We start from the raw sequence: 25,530 nt of genomic DNA, 5'->3' as shown, positions 1-25,530 counted from the left end.
AGTACATTAGTAAAGTCAATGCTATTTATATACTTCTTACAATACTATTGTCTGAATGACCTGTCATGTTCTGTACTTCTAATTTATGATAATGTTCAAAAAATTACCTAACCTGGGAACTAAAACACATGTGGGGTTGTAAAACCATCCACTATAATAAAACACTTACAGCATTTTTAGCTAGCTGAGGAACTGGGAATTGGCTTGATGGAAGGGATTATTACTTAATATGTTTCATAAGGTCAGCAATCTGATCAAAATCCTCTGGTTGCTATGAGAGTAGGAGAGGTCAGTTTTATGCAGTGAGCACATATCCTGGGATGTCTGCCACAGAATAGCGTCACAACCAGGCTTCATTATCCCTTCATATATTAAGTCTGGTTTACTCTGAATAGTGCCGGAAAAAATCACACCTTTGGCTGACATACACCAGCAAAAGCCCCATTGTCGATGCAGTGCTGCAGCCTATAAAATCCTCTTGCCCATATCATTTACTTCATGTGGAGAATCACTGCAGGCTGTACCCACAGATGAACCATTTTATCATTTACCTTGTACCACACGTTTGCCATGTGAGCTTCTGCCAGGAGGATTTGCTGGCACAGCTTTATCTCAGTGTAAGCAGTGAAGCTGAGATGGTGGTATTGGCAACGCCTATGGACCCAAGTGCTTTGACAGATACCCTCTTCTCAGCCTATCTCTGCCAATGGAAAGGCCTATCCGTTCCATTTCTGATATTTTTCTGAAATCTCAGGCACTTTGTTTCCCAACTTACCTCATTTACAATACGTATTGTATTCAGACAAGCTTGTCGCGTGTTGAAAACAGTCTCTTAGGTACTATTGACACAGGGAGTGAATGTTTGGATGTGGCACAGGGACGCACAGCCACACTGGCTTTAGTCTAGTGAGCCTGGAGAACTGGAGATACGCTAGCGGGAACTGCAGCTTGGGGCGGCAAACAGAATTCAAGCTGTATGGAAATCCTGCCAAAAGGCTCTGCTTTGCAGACCACACTGATGCCTGTGCTGCCATTTTCCCCTGTTCTTGTTACCCGCGCTAGCTAAATCTTTAATCGTTTTTTATAATCGCACCTTTATTTTGCTGCATAAGCTTGTCTTTAAGCCCTGTCTTCATAGGCTGTTTATTTGAGGTACGACTTTTCAACTATTTTTTTGAATCTACTGCCATCTAGTGAACATGAATCAAGCTGTAATTTATGATTTTCAGGGCCAGCAGTGTCTTTTGAGTGAGCTTCTGAGTGAGACACTCAGGATTTCCTCCCACTCCTTCTCCACTTGAAGTTGCCTTTTATGGTGTGCTAGGGTGCACATGCTTTTTTCCAGTTGTGTCTCAAATGTAAAGGTAAAATCAATATAAGGCTGCCTCTGCCTTACACCATCTCTGGACAATTCTAAGTCACTTTGGTTTTAACATCTGGGGATTTTCATTAAATCACTTTCCACAGATCTAGATTATCGCTGCAAAGTCCCTGAAATGTTTACTGCATTGGAGGAAGTTAGATTGCCACATCATAAGTGAGATAAATACACCTAAATCAAAATGACTCAATTTTGAAAAGCTGTAAACACAGAGTTTTGACTGGACAAGTTCTCTGCTGGTATAAATCGGATAGCTTTGTTGTCTTCAGGAAAATCCAGCTGTAAGATATCTGGCAGCCAGGTAGTCTGACTTACCTGCACAGGTCAGAACAGGGATGCAGTTTTTCACTGATGTTCAATATGGAGAGAAGCAGCACTTTTTTCAATGCTAAGAGCTTCTTAGTAGCTTTTCAAGCTAGAGAGTGTTGCAACAGTGATATACTGAGGTGACAAATTAAGGGTGAGGTGCCAAGAGGTGGCCGAGTCACTGCCGAAATAGGTACTCCACCTCTACCTACTACCACTCCTGTTGCTGAGCAGTCCCACACCCATTAACACCAGTATGGCAAGTCTCTGACCCGTCATTGGCCCAGCGTAGCTCACAAAATCACGGAAAATCTCAATCTTTTTTTCTTCCTGAGCAAGCTTTCCAAAAAGAACCTGCTTCACAACACAAACACGCTGTTAAAAAATGTACCAAATACTTGTCTGAGCTAAGTAAATGTTGCGATTGCCATTCAGTTACGGAGAATTTGGAAATGGAATGAATTCCTTAAGATGCAGCAAAAAGTCAGTGACTTTCAAGATTAGTGCCCAAAAAATTCAAAAGGTTAGATGTCTTCAAAACTAAAATAAGATTCTGTAATACCCAACTCTCTGGCTTGTTCTTTATATTCAGTCTTATCATTTCTATGAATCTGATTTTCTTATTTGATTTAGTGCTATGTAGTCTTTTAATACTTCTAAATTTCTGTCTCTTGTTTTCTTTTATTCCAGGTAAACCTACCAAATTCTACTCCTTCTCTTTCCCATTTCAATATAAGTGTACACACTCAGCTCAGCAAGTTTACTCTTTCTCACAAAAGCTAATAAACTCTCCAACATCCTCCCTATTCACTGCAAATTCCCAGCTAACCAGACTCGGGTCTTCCACATTTCACACGCATTTAGGACACGTTACCCTTTTAGCATCCTTCCTCTTGTATTTGTCCGGCAATCTTAGATGATAAAAGCATTTGAATGTAGAATTATCTCTCTAATAGAAATCTAAAACAGAACCTGTGAGTTTCAATGAAGCACAAACACAACAGGAATTTCAGACCATCTCGTATGGGTGCACTAGCAAGGAGCTTCCACAAGACCAAGCAATGTCTGACCCAGAGCAGCCAATATGACTTGAAACATGTGTTGAGCCTGCAGCCATTCAAACAATTTTATGGAAGGAGAAAAGACAGGGCTTAGAAATTTTCCTGTATTTGGCACACCTGCCACATTTGCTCACAGCAATTGTTTTGGTAAGTTAAGCTGTCATAGCATTCCAGGCCCAGTGCAGAGAATGTCCTGCTGGGGGAATTTTCTTATTTTGAGGGAGTCTTCCCAGGGAAGGCAAAATTAATTTCTGAGCTGTAATTCCAGCACCAGAAATGGATTGCAAAGCATTGGACTTCAAAGCCATAAAGTTCTGTCTTCGAAAGCTATTGTCAGTAATTTTGATATGTCTCTACCTTTCACCTCCCTTCAAAATCTTGTACTTAATTTGCTAAGAAAGACTGGATTGGAGTGGGAAGGTATTCACATGACTTCTAGGGTCAGTTAAGAGCAGTTCTTTTCCACGAACATAGATGCAAAAGAGCAGTAGGAGGAAACCCTCTTAAACTAGGCAGTTATTAGGCAATGAAAAGGGCATGTAGAAATAGAAGGAAGCAGTAAGAGGAAGAAGCTGAGCAGGTGCGAGCAGTACTCACAAAATATGCAAGCTATTTAATTCAGTAAGAAGAAATTAGATAAGTGAAGTTCTCATTCTACAAGAAACCAAGCATGTGTCCATTTTCTCTGCTCCCTTGACTGTAAGCAGAGCGGTTTGGCATTTCTGTTCTCCTTTTTAAGGTAATCCATTCACCCACCACTAGGGAAGCAGCACCGTACCAGGTTTTCCCCACTTCCTGAATTTGTGCCTGTATCTTTACTGAGTAATTCGCTCTGAAAGTTACTTGCATATACAGGTTAGTTTTGATGAGAGGTGTGGATTAGACGGGGCTCGCTGCGGGTCCCAGTGACCCAGGCACACCTTCACTTCTCTGCTGGGTCAGCCAATGACATTACATTCAGAATAGCCTCTAATAATATGCTGGTTTTGCAGCTGTCCTTGTCAGTACATTTATTTACTATTGTATTTCCAGTAAAATGACCAAAATACAGACAACAAGCATCTTTTTAGACTAGTTGGCTTCCACTGGAGATCTGCTGACGCATCCTCCCCGCTGTAAGAAACAGCTACATCCACCGAGGCGTCCAGCCTGGGCAGGGCTGGCTGTGACACAACGCCCTCGCAATCTGGAACCTGCTTGGTGACCTGTTTTGGAAACGCCTGGTGCGACCCCAGCTCTAGAGCGAGCACCCCGACCCGCCCAAGCCACAGGGGCGGGGACCCTAACGGCCGGCTGCCACCGCCTCGCACTGGGGGGGGGGGGCGGGGCAGGGGCGCGGCCAACCGCCAACGGCCGGCCGCGCGGCCTCCCGCTGCGCCACGCCCCCCAGCGCGGGGAGGGGAGGAGGGGCGGGCAGCCCGGGGCGGGGAGAGGGCGGGGCGGGCAGCCGGGGGCGGGGCGAGCGCTGCCGGAAGCGCCGTGGCGGACGGCGTTCGCGAGGGACCGCGCCGCTTCCGGCTCGGCACAATGGCGGGGCGGCGGTGAGGGCCGGGGCGGCGGCGGCGGCCGCGGCCGGGTGAGTGCCTTCACCGCGGCGGGCGGGCGGGAGCGTTCCCAGCGCCGGCTTCTCCGGGGGTCTCCTCCTCCCCTCCCCTCCCCGGCCCAGCCCGCGCCCCTGCTTTGCCCCTTGGCCCTGGCCTGGGCCACGGGGCTGCCCCCCTCACTCCCGGGCCTTGTTGCCCGTTTCTGTTCCCCGTCCTTTGGGCGGGGAGGGCTGGAGGGGCCCGTCCGTGGCAGGGGTGGGGAAGGGGGTGGCGGGCCGCGGAGCAGCAGCAGGAGACTGCCCGGGGGTGGCTGCAGTCTGGACTCATAAGTCCAGTGTCCGGGCCTGGTTGATAGCTGGGGCTGCCGCTGCCTGCTGCTTCTGAGCCCGCAGAGAGCGACCGCATCCCCCACTTAACGCTTGCTCTTGAGCCTGTTGCTTTGCCCAGTAGTCTAGCCCGGCACCTTGCTTCTGAACCAAACGCTGAAGTGGACTTTGACTTTGTGCTCTCCTCTGGCGCAGGGCGAGATCTGTCATTATCCAACCTGGTGTGGTTGGGTGTGGGTTTTGCTTCTTGGAATGACTCTAAAGCAGGCCGTTTCTAGGCCACTCTAAGATACAAGTTTCACAACTGTTTCCTTCTTAAAATACGTCGCATATTCATTTTGTGCATGTTAAAGACTTTCAGTCACTAGTGCAAATAACTGGCTCTCCACAGTGATACATAACTTGACTGAATTTAGTTTTTTGGGACAGGCATCCGGTTTATTTTTGGCACTCATATAGGAACAAAACATCTCCTCTGCTTAAGAGAGGGATAAATAATAAAAGCTTCAAGCCTGTAGAAAGCAGACAGTGAGGTGCCTAAAAGTGCCCTTAAGGCCTGCAGAATTTTAAAAGGTATCTGAGCAGGTTGGACAGTGAGCTCCCACATTAAAGACAACAGAAGTACTTCTTCTGCTTAACTGCTTCTAGTAAACGCCCTACAGCCTTTTCTGCTTCCTTAAGCACAAATGTGTCTTTTGAAAGAGGAAATGTTTTGTTCTCATTTGTATGTGGCTTTATTTAAATCAAACAATATTGAGTTTAGTTGTAACTGCTGCTGTTTATTCATGTTTGGCCAGTCTCTTCCAGGTAGCTCCTCCTTTCACAATCCACTCAGGTGTATGCTAGTACTTGAGTTACAGCTCTCTGGAAATGTTTTACCAAAAGAATGTGGACCTGGCCAAGTCTCAGGGGGCAAGTCAATAGCCCAGACTTCTTAGAAAATGCTAAAATAACATGAAATACATGTGTGTAATATCTAGTGATGAGAGAGCTCAGACTGCTGGTCTACATAAAATGTGCAAAGTGCACTGGGCAAAGCAGAGTTGTTTCTTAATCATTGTGTGATGTTTGCTTCACAGACAAATCTGTGTTCAACTTCTGAACGTCTGTCCTGCCTGACCACAATTTTGATTTTTAACAAGGTGAACAGTGTCTACTGTTGAGGGGACTTGATTATTCAGGTGAAGTAGAATGGCTTTTGGGGCATCCTCTTTATTACCTCTCACATATTCTATGTGCGCCTAAGTTCCTAGAATCTTTTTTTCAAGCTGTTCCTGTGCTATGAGCTGAGACCCTGACGTGAACTCTTGAAAAAGTCAATTTATGCAACTTTGTTTTCTATCCCAAAGGCATCTAGACCTTCATATCCAAAAGTGTGTGTGCTGTCACTGAACTGTGTGAACCATCCATAGGGTTAGGCATTTTGAGAGGAGAAATTCAGCTGAGTTTCAGACTACCTTTTCTTTGATAGGAGCAATTTTTGTTTTATGCCAAGATTTGCATGCCTTGATGGTATTACAGTGCCAGAGCTTTAACTGTTGACAGTTTCCTGCACCTGTGTTTATCAGTTGATTATTTTAAAATGCTACTTTAACTTTCTAATTTCTAGGTTTGAATCATTAAATTGAATGGCAATAACAATGGGAGATGCTGCAAAACCTTGCTTTGCCAAACAAAGTACAGAACAGGAAATTCTGCATGAAGAAGAATTAAAAGGGAATCCCTTACAAGAAGACTACCAAGTCATGGATGATTACGGAAACGGCCATAGCAATAAAATAGATATCAGCCTTCAGAAGAAAAAGGGAGCACCAGCTCATTATGGGAACAGTCCCAGACGAGGGCCACGTAGTGCTTTGAGTAGCCCAAATTCACTTAAAAACATGAGTCACAATCAAGGGTCAAAATTACTTGATATCCAGAAAGACCAAGTGAAGAAGTGGATCTCTGATGACCATCGTGGTAGTTCAGACAGCTGGAGAGAGTACAGATCTGCAGTCTGGATTCCTATGCTTAACAGGACAAGAAAGGACTCTCTTCAGGAGATTGAAGCTGCAGGAAACAGAAGTGTAAGAAGGCAACTTCAGAAAGACTTAACAAGTGAAGACATTTCAGACATGCAGAAAGGAAGCTCTGGTAAACAACATACTTTTTTATTTTTACATAGCTATTCCGTAAAGTAGTTTTCTGTATATGCTATTGAAAAGTACAATTTCAAGATTCATTGTTAAAGCAAAGAAACGGTTTTGTTCTGTAACACCTTGCAAACTGTTAACTGTACTATATCACAGTACTTTAAACAAATTGTTACAGCACATGATACAGAACTTGTCTCAAATTGTGTTGGCTTAGTAAACTGGTTTATAAGTGGTGAGTGTAAGTAGATTGCAGCATCTGTGTAGTGTCTGTCTTTGCGGTTTTTCGGGTACAATTTAACTGAACCTGTCAAGACTGATAAGGGCTGTTTCAGTTAAACTGCTACAAAACAAGATTTTTGGAGCTATCCATGAGGTCCTTGACCATATACCTTAAAGAAGATAAAAACAGTGCATTATAGATGTGAGGACTTTCTGCTGACAAGAGGCAATAATACAGCAATAACAAAAATAACTTTCTGTGTATATTGAACTTCTCTAGATGAAATAGGACAGCTAATACTAACAATGAGAGTACAATTCCTAAATATTTAACTGCGGAGGAGAACAACGGCAGGAGGGGCTAAGGTGATTGGTATTACCAGCTCTTCACTGACCTTGAGCCTAGAAGGAAGTAGAAGTAGATGGAAGCAGTACAAAGCTTTAAAGAATAGGGTATGTATTGGATAAAGTGAGAAAGACTGAGGTACTGTTAAGCTGCTGCTAATGTGGATCTCTGAAGTTATCAAGAAATCTCTCTTACTCTAGTTAGGAAAAGGGCCAAAGGCAACAATATTGGCCTGCCCCTCTGCTGAGAAGTAAGAATACTGATGGTTGATGCTAAGAAGGCAAGAGTTAAATGTCCTTTCCCTTGATATCAGCTGTCACTAAAAAGATGAACTGTGAGCAGGTGCCTGGTGTCTCTCTCTGTTGGAAATAAATTATGTTGCACACTTGAGCTCAGCCTAGGATAAGGAAAGTGCACAGTAGAATACTTAGATGTTCTCAAATTGGTTGGGTCCAATGAGCTTCATCCTGTGAAACTTAATAAATTTGCTGAAGTAGGTTTTTAGGATCATTGGCAATTACATTTGAGAGCGTATTCAGGAGAAATGAGGTACTGGCCAATTGGAAAAGGGAAACATCTCTTAAAAAACAACAACAAAACCCACGGAATTAAAAAAAAAAAAGATACCCAACTTTAATCTTGAGAATCCATTCTGGATATAATATAATACATAATGTATAATTTATATTAAAACGCCCTCCCTCCAATTAAAACTCCCTCCCAGTATTTGTAAGGTAACAGAGAGATGAGTAGCTGTCAGCATGGATTTGTCAAGAATAAATATGCTAAGTCTGTCTACTTTATTTCTTCCAAAGGGTGATCAGCTCTTGCAGACATGGTAGAAGCAGTGGATAGATACTGCTAATAATACTTGAGACGCTTTTAGGTGACAGTCCCATAGGTCAACTACAGGATATTTCTCTAGATGAAATTAATAGGAGAGTTGCAAAGCCAGATAGCTCAGAGAATACTTATCAGTGATTTTGTCAAAGTGAAAGGAAGCATTGCGCAAGCATCTACAAAGATCCTAAGCTATTTGATGTTTATTACGCTACCCAGATGATGAATGAAGAGAGCGTGCTTATTAGTCTGCGTGTGCCATGGATCTGGTAGGAACTGAATGCAGAAGAGCAGGAAGAGATATTAAAATACTTTTGCCAACTTGGAGACATGGTCTAAAAATAGGGTAAAATACAGTAGAAATATGTGCAAATACCATTATTTAAGTAGGAATATCAACTGCAGAAATGCAAGAGAAAAAGCTACCAGGTAGCAATCTTTCAGAGAAGAATCTAGAGTTATAGTGAATCAGCAGATGATCGCGAGTAGTCAGTGTCATGCTGATGGGAGGCACGAAAACAAAGTTGCAGCCAGAAATAGTCTTTATTTTGAAAGTGTTTGGCAAACTCTCAGTTGCAGTGCTCTGTTCAGCTTTGGGCACCCCATTTCAACAGACAAAATAGAAACAACCCAAAGAAGACCAAAAAGAATGCTAGGTCACATGAAGCAGAAACTACATAAAGTTTAAACAATCCCTAATCTTGCTACAAAAGGAAAGGGAGGATGGGGGCATGATAATAGCCTTCAGGTATCTAAAGGAGTATTAAAATAATCTGTTTTGCACGCTTCTAATAGATGGGACACAAAGCAATGGGCCTAAAATTCGGCAAGAAAGATTCAGATAAGGAATAAAGGAGAAGTTTCTAATGGTAAAGCCAGTGAAGTACTGGGATGGCTGTTTGAGAAGCTTGGGGAGTCTGTGCTTGAAGGCCTTTAAGAACAGGTTGGGCAAGCATCACTCAGCATTGACCAAGCTCATTTCATCCTGCTGCGAAGCACAGGCATGGAATAGCTCACCCCTTGAGGTCCCTTTGAGAGCTCTAATTCTATGACAGATAATAAAACAATCACTAAAAGTGTTTGTCTTGGCATTTTCTTGCACTTGAAATCTTTTATGTATTTGTCTCGTCTCTTTACCTTTTTGCTTATCTGATTGTAATTCATACTGAAGGAGTTTAGTGGATGTCTGAGGCACTGATTCTTCTGCGTGACCTGTAACTTTAACTTGCCTTTGGTTCTTTTAGTCATTATTAGTCTGTAATTATATTGCAAGTACTGTAACTGCTGAATAATATTAGAAATATTTACTTTGTAAATTTTTTTTAAGTTCCCTCATGCTCACAGACATAAGTGATTGGTAGGTACTTGTCACAGACTTTCTTGCAAAGTAATGTACTGGGCATTTTCTCCAAGTTCTGTCTACATTGATTAGTAGAAATGTAACCAAACAGCTGTTGTCTGTCTTAGGAATTCTAGCAGGAGAGTCAGTATGGAAAACTGGAAGCGGTGTATAAAGTTAAAAGACAAGTCAGACTTCTCTTTCTGCTTCCTGGGACCCCACTGGAATACTGTCTCTGCAAACTATTAAGCCTTAGTTCTATTGTGTTTATTCCAGCATAAACGGATGAAATGAAGTGTATTCCCATTCTTGCCCTATTGTTGCTGACAGTGCTAGCACACACATGCTGTGCAGTGAATGGAATCAAACAGCTGGTTGGAAATTCACAGCAAGAAGTCTCTTTCGGCCAGTTATTAGAGATAAAAAATTGGTACTGGTGTTGTCTTTTATCTTTTTTTTTTTTTTTAATACTGCAAATTAAAACCTCAGTCTATGATGAGGGTTTCAGAGTTTAAAAAGATTGCAAAAACCTTTCTCAAAAGCACTCAGACCTTAAAAATTCCAAGCACCGGGATATCTTGTACAGATGCTTAAATGAAAGGTAAGATGTGATCTAAACTCATGCATTTGGCCTGTGTAAATTCCTGAGATCATTTTTACCTGTATTCTTCAGACCACTATCAATTCCTGCTTCAAAAATGGCAAAGCTTCCTTAAACTGGAAATGATGTGTCTATTAATGTCTTCCCGGAACTTTTGATGTAAACATAACAAGCTTTCCAGGCATATTCATTTCACAAGATATGTAGCTTTATTAAGCAGAGTATGCAAATACTTTCTAGTTAATTATTTATTGACATGAATAGCCAAAAGGGGCTATTACCTTGTTTTTCAGTTGTCAGTTTAATATGAAGGCAATCCTGATCTATATGCTGGTTTAACTGAAAGGCAAGTGCACAGTTGTTTACAGTTGTTGCAGTTGTTACTGCTGATAATAAATTGCTGTATGTCAGCTGACTCACTGCAATGCTATTTCTTAGTGCTCTTAGCTCTTGCAAATAAAAGATCATTCAGATTGGCCTATGCTCAGTAATTCTGTAATATTGTAGGGTGATGTGTGGCACTGCTGATATTCTAAATGACTTGTGTATCTAAGCCTTACTGGGCATCCAGAAATATTTGGATGTGACATACAGGTATATCTCAAGTAGACAGTGAAATCTACTGCATTTAGTTTAGTGGTTTTTTTTTTTTTTTTGCCAAATTTAACAAAACTAAATAAGGCTGACTTTTTTTCTCTCTTTAATGGGGCAAACTGTTTGCGGTTCTTTAGCTGCTGAGAGTCAAAGCAAAGATACTGTAGGTTATGACATACATGTACACTCTCGCTATTATCAGATTTGCACAGAGCAGACTAGGAAACCATGCAGGCGAGATTTGTATCTTCTTTGGTTAGCACATAGTCAGAATGGAAACTAAAGAGGAAAAACAAAGCATTGTGTAGTACTTTGAAGTTATTTGACATGTTTGCTCTCATAACTCTTCATAAGAAATAAAGAAGCATAGGAAACCAAGGAGATCAAGAAGAACTAGAAAAGATGAGTATGATCAAGATGAAGAAGCGGATGGTCCTGTCATAGATGAAGCTGTGCTGTCGGCAAAGGAACTTCTCGGCTTGCAGCAAGCTGAAGAGAGATTGAAGCGAGACTGCATTTATAGACTGAAGAAGGTGCCATTGCCTTTACCTATATAGTTTTTGCCTATCTGTAAACACACTGTAGAGGGTACACTCTGAGCAATTTTTCTGACTTCAGCTAAAAAGTCTAGTTATATAACTGAAGTAACTGACAAAATTGGTGCTGTTAATGAGTTGCTAAGAGAAGGCAAGTTATCCTTTGGTTTTTACTGTATTAACTCTTAGTCCATATCCATACTTTCACAGGAGTATTAAGCATTAAAAAACCAAATACACAAATTTACGAAAGCAAGTTAAGCGCAAACAGGCTGTTCTATTAGTTTGTGAATTAACTGCAGGCCGGAGCAGTGTACTAGAAAAGTTTCACTATATGCTTGCCCAATTAAAATTTTCTTCCATAGGTATTGGGTATTTTCCCCTGTAAAAAAACAAATGTTGGGCTTGATTTGTCTGATACCATTCTTCTGGCACTATATATGACATTCAAACTTTTTATCTGTAAAAATGGAGTTAGGAAAGCCAGCGTGCATATTTCTGCATTTCAGAATTCCCACTGCTCGACTTGGGAGGGGTATTGAATAAAATGAAGGTTGTATTTTTCTATATCTTTAGGGTTTTTTTAATCATCTCTATTTTAGCGACCTCGAAGCTACCCATCAGCAAAATACACCTGCAAATTGTGTGATGTTTTGATCGAGTCAGTGGCTTTTGCTCATAAGCACATGAAAGAGAAAAGACACAAGAAAAGCATAAAGGTAAGTTAAGGACAATCAAAGAAGTATAAAGCACAGATGCATGAAACTGTCCTTACCCTGGTAATGACAATGAAACTGCATTACTTCCAAAATCATACCTTCTGTATTTTTACCATATATATGTTTAAAACTCAAACAGCTTCTCAAAAACTCTCTGTGATGGTGGTGAAAAGAATAAACTCGGGGCCTGGACCTTGCTTGGGAATTTAACTTGTACCTTTTCATGTCCATCATTGAAGGAAGTCCTCATTTAAAGTATAATTCAGTAGTATCTTGTTACTGGTAATTTAGGTGTGATATAATGAAAAAACAGTACCAACTGACCCTTCTATCTTGCTTTTCTTTAATCCTTCTAATAGTATAATTATGTTTAGTCTTCTTAGTGCGTATTTTATTGGCATATTTCAACAATGAAGTATTTGATGAAGTCCAGAGCAATGAGGAGTAACAGTAAGCAGATCTACATGGTATACATGGTATGGCAGAATTAGAAATAACAACTGATGTGTCTAGGTGAAGCTTGCCTTTCGGAAATGCTATATATAAAATTCAGAACTTACTGAATATTATAGGCATGTTTATATGTAAAAAGAAATAATAGATTTGTTTTGAGCATAGTCAAACATCAAAACAACCTCAATTTTACTTTTTCATTAAATTTCTCCTGCTCCCTCTTACTTTCTCAGCTTGAAGTGGATGAAAATCAGTGTTTTGTGCAGGTTTGCCATTTTTTTTCTCTTTAACTCCTACCCTTTCCCACTTCATAAGAGACAAATGGATTGGTGACATTTTTTTCTGTTCCAAATATATGTAATGTACCTCTGCGCTTTACTGAAGCCTCTTGGAATACCTAATTCTTCGTATCTGTTATGTACCTGGTTTCTATCTTGATATACTTGTTTCCAGTTACCTCCAGTATTTTGAAAAGTTGTTGTGGTGTTAATTGGAATAAATTGCATGCATTCTTTCTAGCACACTAAGCAACTGAAAAAAAAATCATTAAAACATCAGTCTTATTATCTTTAAAGGAAAAGCAAGAAGAACAGCTGCTGACTGTCTTGCCTCCTCCAACACCTTCTCAAGTACGAGCTATTGGTGTCGCCATTGAAAATGTAGTGCAAGAGTTTGGCTTAAATAATGAAGATTTAGAAGAAAGGCTCAAAATTAAAACAACGATGGAAAACGTACTGCATCAAAAGTTGCCAGGTATTATTTGCCATTTTATTTTAATGCTAGATAGGCTAACTTGAAAAATTTCACAGAAGTGAAAACTTATTTAACTAACCAAGGTTTTTAAGTAATAAAACACTATATTTAGTCACGGCATTCTGCTGAATGACATGATGTGACCAAGTAGCCCCATATCAGAATTAAATTACAATGTGTGCTAATGACTCAAACAGACCTGTATTGTAAGGAAAGATAGACAGGACAAGGGGAATATTTGACCTTCACAATAAGCCTTTACTACCTACAGCATGAGAGGCAGGACTTCCTAAATCAGCTCTGTGCTGTTGCAAGACCTTTCTTCACTTTCTGTGGCTGTTGAAACTGGGTGTAGGTTTAAGATCTACTGGCAATGCTGTATAGTAGCTACAGACTTAGAACTAGATATAGAGTAAATGCAGTGCAATTCTTTCCATTGCAGAGAGCTCATTAAGATTGTATGGCTCCTCCTGTAGCAGATTTGGTTTCAAAACTTCAGACATAAACATAGATATCCAGTTTCCTGCCAACGTAAGTAAGACCATTTTTATTACACATGTCCAAGTGGTTTCAGATGTTCACGCCTTTATGCAGATTATGGCTTAACTATAACTTGCAACAGTGTGGTAACAGCATTTTTTAATGAGAGTGTATTAGGTAAAGCAGAGCGATCACATTAAGGCTGTCTTAAAATAACATTCTTTGCTTCATACACCGCTAATGGTCGTGTAATATAACATGGCTCTTGTGCTTTATTGAACTTTCCTTCTAAAAATTTCAAAACACTTGAAACACCTGGACTCCTGATAGTCCTATAAGACAAAGTTACTTATCTTCTGTTACGGCCAAATCGAATGGCAGATCCTGTGCTTTTGTCTCTACAATCTTACATGCGCGTTAGGGTTGCCAATTGCTAGGTTATATTTGAGCCATGAAACCATCTTTGTCATTTATTTGTGAAGCACTTTAAAGTCTTCGTTTGCTATTTGAGTTATTTCTGCACATTTGAAGTTATTCCTGCTATTGTAGGTATGACAGCCTCATAGCTACAATTTAGCATTTTCTCAGGGACACAAAGATGGAAATGTAATGGTGGCAAAAACACTGTTCAAGTTCGTAAACATACATAATTAAAAATAATACTGTGATTCCAAGCTTTGACGTGAGGTAGATCCCCTATGTCAGACAGCAATCCTATTTAAATGCTAAAACAGTATTTCTTTAGGTTTTTACATAATCAAGTCTTTGGCTTAGAGGTAAAAATAGCTTTATTTACAATTAATCTCGGATTTTTTTCCTTGTAAAAAAGCAGTGTTCATGTTCCTTTTGATATAATCTAGCACTAACCAAGGATGAAAAGTTACATTTTCTTAGTTGCTGTTATTTTGTTTCCTTTTTGCTGCCCTTTGGGGCGGGAGGGAACAGCAGTGGTGTAGCGGGTATGTCTAAACATTTTTTGAGTTGTGGAAAGCCGCCTTTTTGACAGCAATGAAAACGGCTCTATTGCTTTATTCACAGATGGCTCAACCAGATGTTCTGCTACTTGTGCAAGAAAGTCTGAAGAACAGTGGTAAGAAAGAACTTCCCTGCTTTTAGTTTTCACATTATTCTCACTGTTTAATAACGTTGAAGTCCATTTCTGCTGAGCAGATAAGCCATATGCTGTTCTGTTGAATAATGTGAGAGTGAAAAATGTTGTAGAAAATAATACATTGACAGAATAGTTTTGTTTTTGTGTTCAGTTTAAAGACTACTGAAGTCCCATTATTTTTGATGGTGTGAGAAATTCTGGTTGAGTGTTCTTTTACATTATAAGCGAAGATGCCAGTAAAGTAGACTCTACTACCTTTTCCTCCCCCCATACTGCCCTATTATCCTTATCAGATAGTAGAGAAAGTAGCTTAGGCTCTTCTAACTTTTGCTCAGAGACTTAGGGACTTATTTTCTTACATATACAATTAAGTGCACATGCCTGTTGGTGCACTGATGCCATGTGCACATGAATGCATGCAGGCACTGTAACATGTAGCAAGTACAAGTCTATGTACTACTAAAGGTGAGTAAAACTGAAGATCTTAAATTGCACTCCAACCAGATAAAGATTATACAGGCAAAAAATAAAAAGATGATGGAGAAGATGCCCTTTCCTTTTAAATGTGAATTTCAAATTAATTTTTTGTCTAGTTTTTGCTTTGCTTTATGTCCATATCAGGGGAAGTAGACGTATAGTTCCAAACATATATATTAAGTATGAATATATTTATTGAACTAGATTTTCAGCCTTTCACCGGAGGAATCCGGTGTCAAAATCATGATGTTTTCAAAAAGCTCAGGTGCCACACTGAGTAGGTGACACGAAGAAAATACTTCATAGTTTCAAAATGTTTGAACTGCATGTCTAAAATTGCATCATAGTTTCTTCTGGATCTGGCCCAGTGAAACAGGTAGGTGTCAAATAGTAACTTCTAGTTTGGATTGATACACTCCAATTGGAAAAAGGAACAGAGTGACATTTGAACTTTTTAAGTGTAAAAATAAAAACATAGCTGAACTGGATTTGGAATCCTACATAAAACATAAGAGAAAAAAAAAAGTGTGGAAAGAAGACATTGCATCATCTCAAAAAGCCTGCTCTAAAACTTACGTAAGTGTTTCTAGATTACCAGGGAAAATAAACTGAGATTATTTTCTTTCCATTTAGTACTGAGATAACTCTACTTTCTTCATCTTTCACTAATCTGTCTGCAGTAAAGCCAACACATAACCGATACATCTGCTTAATTGTATTATACCTACTGTATATATTGAATTTTGGAAAGTTTGTTTTTTTTCTTAAGTGTGTACTTAAACAAACGCTGCTTAACATAGTTTAGACCACGTTCTTCCCATCACGTTTTAAAACCTGCTTTAAAAAAAATAACAGGATTGATCTGTCAGATGTACTGCATTCTTGGCTGAGTTAATTAAATGACTAATTCTGAGATCGCTAGGAAACTGAGATTCAAAATCTTGGTGTACTCCTCTAGTTGCATGAATTTCCAGTTCAACATTTTTTTTTATCACTACCATGCCTAATGTAGCTTTTTCTTTTTTCCCCCTAGAATCTTTTATTGAAGTTGATGCAGATTTCCATGCTAGAATACCAGTGGTGGTGTGCAGAGAAAAGCAAAGGTCTCGGTTGTCACTTTGTGTGTTCTAATAGCATATAGCAATGTAAATTATACATACCAACATCTGAAAAATGACGTTTCTGTACTAAATTATTACAGTTCCATGGATCTTGAAACACAAACTAACACTCATGGGCAAGTCATTGCTAGCCTAGAATAAGAGGGTAAGGGTTGTTCTGTCCTCAACCGCCTATTTCCCAATCCCCTAAAGAGTTGCAGTTTCCAGCATGTACCCTTACCCCTCCACTTCGGATAATTGCTTAAGCAGAAACTTCTTTTATTTCCTTCTAGATAATGTAGATACCATATTAAATTAAGGATTTCTTTAAGAGCAAGAGCAGCTTGCTTAGCTTCAGTAGTATGTTGAAGACAGGAGAATGGCATTTTATTTTGCCCAGTTAATGGATATCACTTAAGATTCATGAAACATTCTATAAATGGCTGCTGATAGAGAAATATTACTCATTCTTTGCTCCTACCTTGATCTTTCACTGTTTGAAAACTACTTGTGGTCTAGAAACACTACAGAAACCATTTTATGCTGCGTGTGGAACGGGAGGATGTTTTTATTTCATGGAGAAAATTAGCACTGTAAATTTAGTTTATTAATGTTTAGTTATTAGGAATAAAGTTACTTAAATTCGAATTGTTTTTGAAAACACTTACAGAAAATTATAATGCATATGTTTTCGATCTAATCACAAATCAAACTAGTTTTGTTTCTTCTTATGTAACTGCAGTGTCTTTGAGAGGTTGTTAAATCTTTCTTTACAGCCTCAAGCTATCATGTTTTGTGAGATGTCATCTGACTTACCGCTTTTCTCATGACACCTCCAAGATTTTTTTACTTGACTTCTTTTTGTTTTTTAGTGGTCTTATTTGTAAAGTAAGTGCAGGGAATGAGAATGCTTGCCTGACAACAAACCATTTGGCTACTCTTGGGAAACTAGAACCTACTGTTGTACCTTTAGTGATTGCCTTCAGATACTGGGCAAAGGTAAGAGTGCTTTGTATTTCCCCATCTGTGAATGAATATTGAATTAATATTAATGTTATACTATTGAGACTGTAGGTATGATTTAGAAAACTGTTGTTGAAATTCTTTTTGAGGAAGAGGGATATTAAATTTTTATACGTTGTAAATGTTATAAATTATATAATTATTATTTGCACATACTGTGTTGTGCAAAATTGCAAAAGGGGAATTTTCAGCTTCAGCCAGTGGCATACAGCTTGTTAGTGTCCTATTCTTCTACATTACCAAACAAGTTAGAGAGGAATCTATATGAGACAGAATCACTGATTTCCCATAAATTTAATCTAGCATGAAAAAGTTGAAAGAAAAAAAAGTTTATATCTCAGTATGTAAACTTTAAAACAAGTCCTATAAAACAAAATGACTTGTTCCAAAAATTTGTGTACATGCTATTAAAATATGACTTAAGAAAAGCATTAAGTTTATATAAAATGAGTTATCCTTTTTTGCATATTTGCAGTATGCTGTCTGTTTTACCAGTCTGCATACAATGACTCTTCAGTGTATTTGAAGAGTAGGACTCTGAGAAGACTGTAGTAGAAATATGACTCCAGAAAATATGAAGGCCTTCAGAGCTAATCCAACTCATAAGAGGAGGTCAAAGATGTTCGATTCTCCCTCAGTATTTAGTCTGACAGACTTCAGAAGAGACATTATAAGAATATTTTTCACAATGTCACTTGAAAAGACATTTTAATGACTGCACAATTTATTTTTACAGCTGTGCTGTGTCGATCGTCCTGAAGAAGGAGGCTTGTCACCTTATGTATTTGCTTTAATGGTTATCTTCTTTCTGCAACAGAGGAAAGAGCCATTTCTACCTGTTTATTTGGGATCATGGGTATGTCTATTAATAAACTGAACATTATGAATGAGAGGATGGTCTTTCACTTGTGGTGGTGCTTCTTGCTCCACTGAGCAGGCTATAAGCCCGTTGTTTCTGCTCTGATTCGGAAAGAACATGAATTCAGTCAGGCTTAGCTCTCAGGATGCAATTCACAGTCATAATCACTGCACTAGGTGCTTCTGTTTCCCCTGTAGTGAGTAGGGAGAGTTGAGCAATGAAAAATGTGATTTATAAGCCACGTACTTTCTCAATTGTTCAGCCTTTCTTCCAAACTCTTGAAAAGTCTGAATTCACATAGATACAAGCCAAAATGGTGTTTTGGACTTCGACATCTAATGCTTCGTTTCCAGTGAAGAGGACTGGCTCATTCTTTAGAAGTAGTAGTAGCTCAGCATTTTATGTATAAGCCTAACGAGACTGATGTCTGCTTTATGCCCTCATCAGTCTGAAGGGATTCGGATACATCTCTTAATGCTTTTCAAGTGAGTAGCCTAAGCCCCCAGCTCTAGGATGGGCTGGGATGGAGGATACTTTATCCAGTCTTCTAGTTGAAATAATGCCACTGTATAGGCAAGAGTGCAACATTCCTCAGACAAGAGAAAACAGAAGTATGATTCACTGAGAGGAGTCCCAAGCTCTTATTTCTGGTCGCAGCACTGCTTATGTATTTTATTCAAAGATTCTGTAATGCAAAATGCCTAAGCAGTCCGAAGAACAGATACTAGAACTCAGGAATCTACTCTTCCAGGGAAAGTAACTTCTGGGTGAAAAGTATGGTTTTGTTTGTATGTTTTGTTTTGTTTTTTAACTAAAGCACGGCTGCAATCTCCTTCCCCTGTCGATTTTAATGATAGTAGTAGGGGTCATGTGTTTTGTGTACAGCTTGACTTTTAAATTTGTTAAGCTTTACAGAAAGTACACCTCAGATTTAGCTAGCTGAGAACTTAAGTGAGGGGACACAGGACTGTTTTCGGCATTTCACTTAACCTGGCAACGGTGAGATTAGTCGTGACTACATGTAGACCACAATTAGGAAGCACACTGGTGCAATATCTACTTGAGGAATGAGACTAGGCATTTATAGGATGTACTTTTTGGATTTAGAAGCTTGAATTGTATCTTTATGTATCAGTTCTATTATGAACACAGATCCAGAATATAATTTTCCTGGACACCATTCAACTGTTACATTCATGGCATCTGTTTCTCTGATGGTTGCCTGTTAAATTTGGTGTGCATGTTCCAGTTTCCACAAGCAATTAAACAGGCCTTGCAGATAACTACTTGGCTACACAGTTGACTCATCCCCCAAAGCCTGTCCACTGTTCTCACTGAGTGAGACAAAAGTCCTATAGCATATGGCTATATAATTAAAAAATTTATATTAATAGATTTGTAATCAGCTAAGTCAAGGTTTTATGACATATGGATACCCTTCCAAAAGCAATGAACTCCTGAGTGTTCTCTGTGGAAAAGTATACGGAAGACGGAGAGGCAGGGAAGAGAATATTCTAGGCAGGGGGCATCCATCTTTAAACCCTGTTCTGCTTTTCTTTGCATTTCTTTTTCTTTGTATTGTTAACCTTGGAGGGAAATGATTTAAAGTTCACATGATAGTAAACTTTATGATGCTTTCTCTACTTTTTTCAGATTGGAGGATTCTCATTAAACAAACTAACAAATTTTAATCTTAAAGAAGTTGAGAATGATACTGTGGTTTGGGAGCATAACCCCATTGATGATTCTGATTCACCGAAAGAAACTTCTCCTAAAAATGGCAAGGTCTGACCATTTAACTCTGTAGTAGTCTAGCAGTCATTGTTGTTCTTTGAAAAAGATCCGTCTTCTATTTTTGTTTTATATTTGTATTGCTAAGCCATAAGATGAACTAAGAAAATTGCACAGCTGTTTGATAACGAGGCTTACTATGCTTATCTTTTGATGCTAAGAAGCTAGCAGAAAACTGCGTGCTGCTTTGAACTCTTTGAGACAGCGGTTTTAATCTGTGAACCAGAGGAGAAAATAAGTTTACAGACTTGAAGCAATTTTATTTCAAAATGAGATTAAGTGTGCAAACAATATTTCCTATTAGTTTTGAACTATTCTTGAAAATGATTTATTTTATAACAACTTTTGAATGAACAGTATCACTATATAATGGCATGTTATGACATTTAACAATGCAGTTCCACCCAATAGCTAATTTTCCTTTTTAAAGAGTAAAATTATCTATTATTGTTAAATATATTTAACAATATATTTATATTGTCAAATATATTGTCAAATATATCTTTTTGTTAAAACCTCTAGAATTATTCTTAACTGCCAAAATATTTTTAAATGACCTGTGCTATACAAATACAGTGACACAGTATTTAATTTAATAAATTTACGAATATTAAGATGAAATGCATGACTGTTCAAACAAAAAAATCTATTTTAAAAAAATACATTGTATTTTTTAATAATGAGATAGTATTGATGGCATCTATTACTTGTTGCTGTGTACCAAGCAAATAAAAGACACAAAAAACCAATTATTTCATGGAGGGTAAACATTTGCAGACTTGGCAGAATAAGCATCTAGAAAGTCTTAAGTGATAAAATTTCTTTTATTTCATGCCTTACTTGACTATGTGTTTTTCCTTTTGTAGACCTGAAGGAAGATTTGGTATATTTTGTGTGCTCGCTCCATCTCAAATTTAGGCTTTGCTAATAAGGAGTCTCTATCCATTCTCTTAATTTAAATTCAATGTGATATTTTCTTCGAAGATGACAAAAACACGTATAGAATTATTATTAATCATTGATGTCATTCTTCAACCATTACTACAATCTTAGATTTTGAAGTTTTATAATCCCATCTTTTATAATCCTATCTTTAAATTTTGCTTTTATTGCAGTTTTTCTTATCTGGGTAAAGTATTAATCTTTCATGTTGAGACATGAGCCTGGAATATGGAGGCAACTATAAATTTTGTTACATCACATTACAGATCGAGTACAGTGAAACCAAGTTCTGTGACACTATTAACAAGTGCATATTCTAGATTGGCAGTGTTGGGTTTTTTGTTTTGTTTTTTAACAACTAAATATCTATGTAAGAATTAAATACTATTTAAGCTTTTCTTCTGTAATTGACAGGTTCCCTTAGTATTTGATTCAGGACACCAGTGTTCAGCACCAGTTGGGCAGCTCTGGGTAGAGCTGCTTCGTTTCTATGCCTTGGAGTTTAATTTGGCTGATTCGGTTATTAGCATACGGCTCAAAGAAACAGTGTCTCGTGAGTTAAAGGACTGGCCTAAAAAGCGCATTGCTGTGGAAGGTATATGATATTTATCATTAAACTTTAACGAGCTGTTACTTTTACTTTCCTAGGGTATTGTCTTGCCTATTGACATCATGTGTAATAACTTAGATTTTTTTTTATCTTGATCTGTGATTCCTAATAATATGTTAGAATATGTTTTGAAAAAATCAATTTAAGTAACATTTCTTTTGGGCATTTTTATCAATGTTATCAAATGTAATTAAGTAGATTTTAAAAAAACTTCTTCCTTGCAATTCTTAGATTTTATATCCTTAACATAATGTCTTAATGTAACTGATGGTACTAAATTTAAATATTTTAAGGATGTAAGTATATACTTTAGAAAAAAAAAAAAAGAAAGAAAGAAAAGTTAACTCCTGCACTGCTGGCTCACTTCTTCTTTCTACTAGACCCATATTCAGTCAAAAGGAACGTGGCAAGAACTCTGAACAGCCAGATAGTGTACGAGTACATTCTTCATTGCCTGAGAGCAACATACAAGTATTTTGCTTTGCCTCACAAAAAACCCACAAAGTTCAGCCAAAAAAGCCCTCTACATGCGAGTGAGGACAAATCCCAAATGCTGGACCTTGAAGAAGATGCTATAAATCATGAAAATCCTGAATTGCAAAGCTTGGATGGCAAAACAAACAGAACAACAGTAGAAGACTGCATAATTGAGAGTACTGGTATCCCTCAAGTACATAGAATTGATCCTTCAAAACTATGTGACGGCTCAGAAAGCTTGACAGAAGAAGAACTGGCTGATGGTCTAAGTCATTTGGGAATTGCCCATGAAGATTCAGACTGTGTTATTGAAGAAATGATTTCCGGAGATAATGAAGATTTTAAACCAAGTTGTGAAGATACAGAGAGTGGAAATGAAGAGGAAGATGATGAGGAAGAAAACGAACAAGAAAGAAGATGGAATAATAACTTCATGCCTACTGATCAGGGAATAGATGAAGACAGTGAAAGTGGAGATCTCCCTGTTACACTACATGAGCATGATATAGAAGTGTGCGGTACTTCAGACGTGGAAGGTTTTCAAAACACTGCATTTACAGAGAGTGATGAGTTTGGCTTAGAGTGCAGTGGTATAATGAATGATAATGCTGATCTTGACGAGGAGAGCACTGAAGGTACTGATGAACTGGATGAATCCCCAAACAAATTCATACCTTCAACACAGAATCAGATATCTGAGATGATTAACTCAGATGGTGAGGATGATGAAGAAGAAGAACTAAGTCTTCTAAACTGCACAAAGAGTGGTGATATCAGAAGAGCTGAAGGTGAACTAGATAACAGGTACACTGGATCTGGAGATGAGTATGCACTATCTGAGGAAGAGGAAGATTTGTCCATCCCTATTAAATATGAAGACAGACATCTCAAAGAAAATGTGGATGGAACTCTGAGGATCAATTTGGGTCAAGAGGATCTTACTGAGAGAAGAAGCGCTTTTGAAGAGAACGCAGCTACAGAACAGTGTTTAGACTCTGAACTTGCTTATGAGTTCAGTAAACCAGCTTTTACAAAGGGCAAGGTAAGTGAGTGTTATCAGAAGATCAACATATTGCTTATGTTTTATTATCAATTATATGAAAGCATTGTTCAATTTCATTAAAAGATTGTATATTTTTTTAAAACCAATATTGCTTTGTGTTCATGCAGTCTCCTACAGTAGTATGTAGCTTGTGCAAACGGGAAGGTCACTTGAAGAGGGATTGTCCGGAAGACTTCAAGAAAATTGAGCTAGACCCACTGCCAGCGCTGACACCTAAATTTTCATTTATTTTAGATCAAGTTTGTGTCCAGTGTTACCGTAAGTTTTTTTTCCTTTGAATATTGCTGGGGGGAAGAAAAGCATTGCAAAAAATAATGAAATAACCACTGATTAATGGTGTTATAAAGGGGACCAATTTATCTGCCACGCAGCATCCAACTCCATTAGATACAATTTTAGATTTGTAAGGGCTCTTATAGAACTACTCAACAGTTTTAATCTAGAGGAATAAAACATGTTTAGGTTTATTATCTTCTGCATACTGAAACGTTCTTGCTGTCTTATAACTCACTTGGGCATCTTGATATAAATCTAAGAATTTAATTTGGGTGCTTTTTTGACTAATGCTTTTGCATTTGTCTCTACTTTGAATTTCATTAATATTCCTCTGGTTGTGGTGTCTAGTAAACAAAGATGCCAAGGTTCTAGAAAAGTCAGAGCAAGAATACTGTTTTATAACACTTTTCCACTTTTGTTCTTTCCAGAGTGACCCAACTTTCCTCCTTTCTCTCTCGCCATTTCTGACCAGACAAAATTCATTATTTGTCTAATTAATGTTTTTCTTTGAACAGGTATTTCTCTTCTACTTCATCCGTGCTTTTTCCTTCACATGTGAATCTTCTCTTGCTTTTCTCCCTGCTCCTTGCCTTCTGCCCTCCCACTTTTCAATTTGAATCTTTGACGTTGACTGGTCGTACAAATCGCTTTGCCTAATTTTTTTTTTTTTACTTTTTTAAGAGGATTTTGCTCCAAATATTGTAGAGGATCAGGCTCGGGAACATATACGACAAAATTTAGAAAACTTCATTAGACAGGACTTCCCAGGTAATCATGTAGTTCTGGTATAATACTTCAAGTGTCTTCCAAGTATGTTAGCATGCCAGCAGAATAAACAGTTTTAGTATTTGATTATTTAAATGGCGTTGTTTCTCAAAATTAGTATATGACATTACATTAGCTTGTGTTATCTTCCGTTACAATAACCATAAAACTCATACAACTTAATATCTTTATCCATGTATATCATGTCCTAGGCTCCCTCCCTGTTGACATGAATTCTCTTTCTTTAAAAAACAAAGGCTCCAAAATAACACCAGTTGTGTTTAAAAAAAAAAAAAATTGTTTTAAGTTTCTTTGTCTTAGTCAGAAATAGTAACACATAAGAAGGAAGAAACAATGGTAAGTTAAGAAAACAACAATCAAAGTAGTAGAGGAACAGTTCTCTAACTAATTTTAACCTCATGCATTAAGCAAATTTCTTGTTGTTGTATCTGTTCTTATAAATGACAAGTTTTCTGTAGTCCTTAAGAACCTCCTTAGGAGTCCTGACTCCAAGATGAAGAAACAATGTTTTAGTTCACACACATGTTTCCCTTAATTTCTGCACTCCTCTTTGTTCTCATCTTTACTGTGACAGAGAAAATTTGAAAGTCTAGAAGTATTATTTACAAGGCCAGGAGAGTTTGTGTCCTTACCACAGCTTATTGTTCTTGGAATCTTTAAAGCTGTAGGCACAACATTAAACCTGTCTGCAAAGCCTAGTTGTTTGACACTTTTTTTTTTTTATTTCTGGAATTCTTATCGGTAGCATTTGGACTTCAGTTTTTAAAAATTTGCAAAAGAATTTTTGCCTGGAGCCTGTTAGGTGGACAGATCTGTTCCTTATCCTGAAGATAAGGAGCAGAGCAGAGCAATCTTCTGTATTTTATCCAGATTTTAGCTTGCATGCTGATGATTTAATTATTTGACCACCAAATATGTTTCTGGATCTGTAAAAGATTCATTTGCAGTAATAAAGTAGGGGATTCTTTCCTAATCAGAAAGATCGGTGAGAAAGTAAGATTCAAAGTACCACATAAAAATAGTAATGTGTTCAGGCCTGCGTTAAAATACAGGCTATGGTTTGAAGCTGTATAATATTTGAGATTCTCCATCGATATGTTGTTATAATCTGCCACATCTCTTACAGGAACCAAGCTGAATTTGTTTGGCTCCTCCAAAAATGGTTTTGGCTTCAAACAAAGTGACCTTGATATCTGTATGACAATTGATGGACTGGAAACTGCTGAGGTAGAAGATTTTTTTTAACAAATGCAAAACTTTTATGGCTAGGTAATTTAATTGTGTATATATTGAAACAAATTTACTTTTTGTAAAAGTGCCTCAGATTAGAGGAAAATGCAAATAGGTGCCTCAAAAGCAGGTAATGTGGATAATATCCT

At 38.2% G+C, this 25,530-nt stretch overlaps 1 protein-coding gene across 3 annotated transcripts in view; it reads left to right on the top strand.

Moving 5' to 3' along the window:
• Positions 1-4,203: 4,203 nt before the first annotated feature.
• Positions 4,204-25,530, top strand: part of LOC104140713 (terminal uridylyltransferase 7) — a 34,043-nt gene continuing 12,716 nt past the window's right edge. For all 3 annotated transcript variants that reach the window (XM_068927226.1, XM_068927225.1, XM_068927227.1), the window contains exons 1-16: positions 4,204-4,324; positions 6,228-6,754; positions 11,050-11,228; positions 11,834-11,950; positions 12,979-13,156; positions 13,599-13,687; positions 14,675-14,726; positions 16,258-16,327; positions 17,197-17,323; positions 18,084-18,203; positions 19,860-19,991; positions 21,354-21,534; positions 21,930-23,068; positions 23,197-23,347; positions 24,047-24,133; positions 25,278-25,378. In XM_068927226.1, the coding sequence (XP_068783327.1) occupies positions 6,247-6,754; positions 11,050-11,228; positions 11,834-11,950; positions 12,979-13,156; positions 13,599-13,687; positions 14,675-14,726; positions 16,258-16,327; positions 17,197-17,323; positions 18,084-18,203; positions 19,860-19,991; positions 21,354-21,534; positions 21,930-23,068; positions 23,197-23,347; positions 24,047-24,133; positions 25,278-25,378 (3,231 nt within the window). In that variant the 5' untranslated portion in view covers positions 4,204-4,324; positions 6,228-6,246. The remainder of the gene's footprint in view (positions 4,325-6,227; positions 6,755-11,049; positions 11,229-11,833; positions 11,951-12,978; positions 13,157-13,598; positions 13,688-14,674; positions 14,727-16,257; positions 16,328-17,196; positions 17,324-18,083; positions 18,204-19,859; positions 19,992-21,353; positions 21,535-21,929; positions 23,069-23,196; positions 23,348-24,046; positions 24,134-25,277; positions 25,379-25,530) is intronic.

The sequence above is a fragment of the Struthio camelus genome, chromosome Z, assembly GCF_040807025.1.
Source record: "Struthio camelus isolate bStrCam1 chromosome Z, bStrCam1.hap1, whole genome shotgun sequence".
Taxonomy (NCBI): Eukaryota; Metazoa; Chordata; class Aves; order Struthioniformes; family Struthionidae; genus Struthio; species Struthio camelus.
Note: the sequence above shows the minus strand (reverse complement) of the source record. Positions and strands in the feature narration are given on the sequence as shown.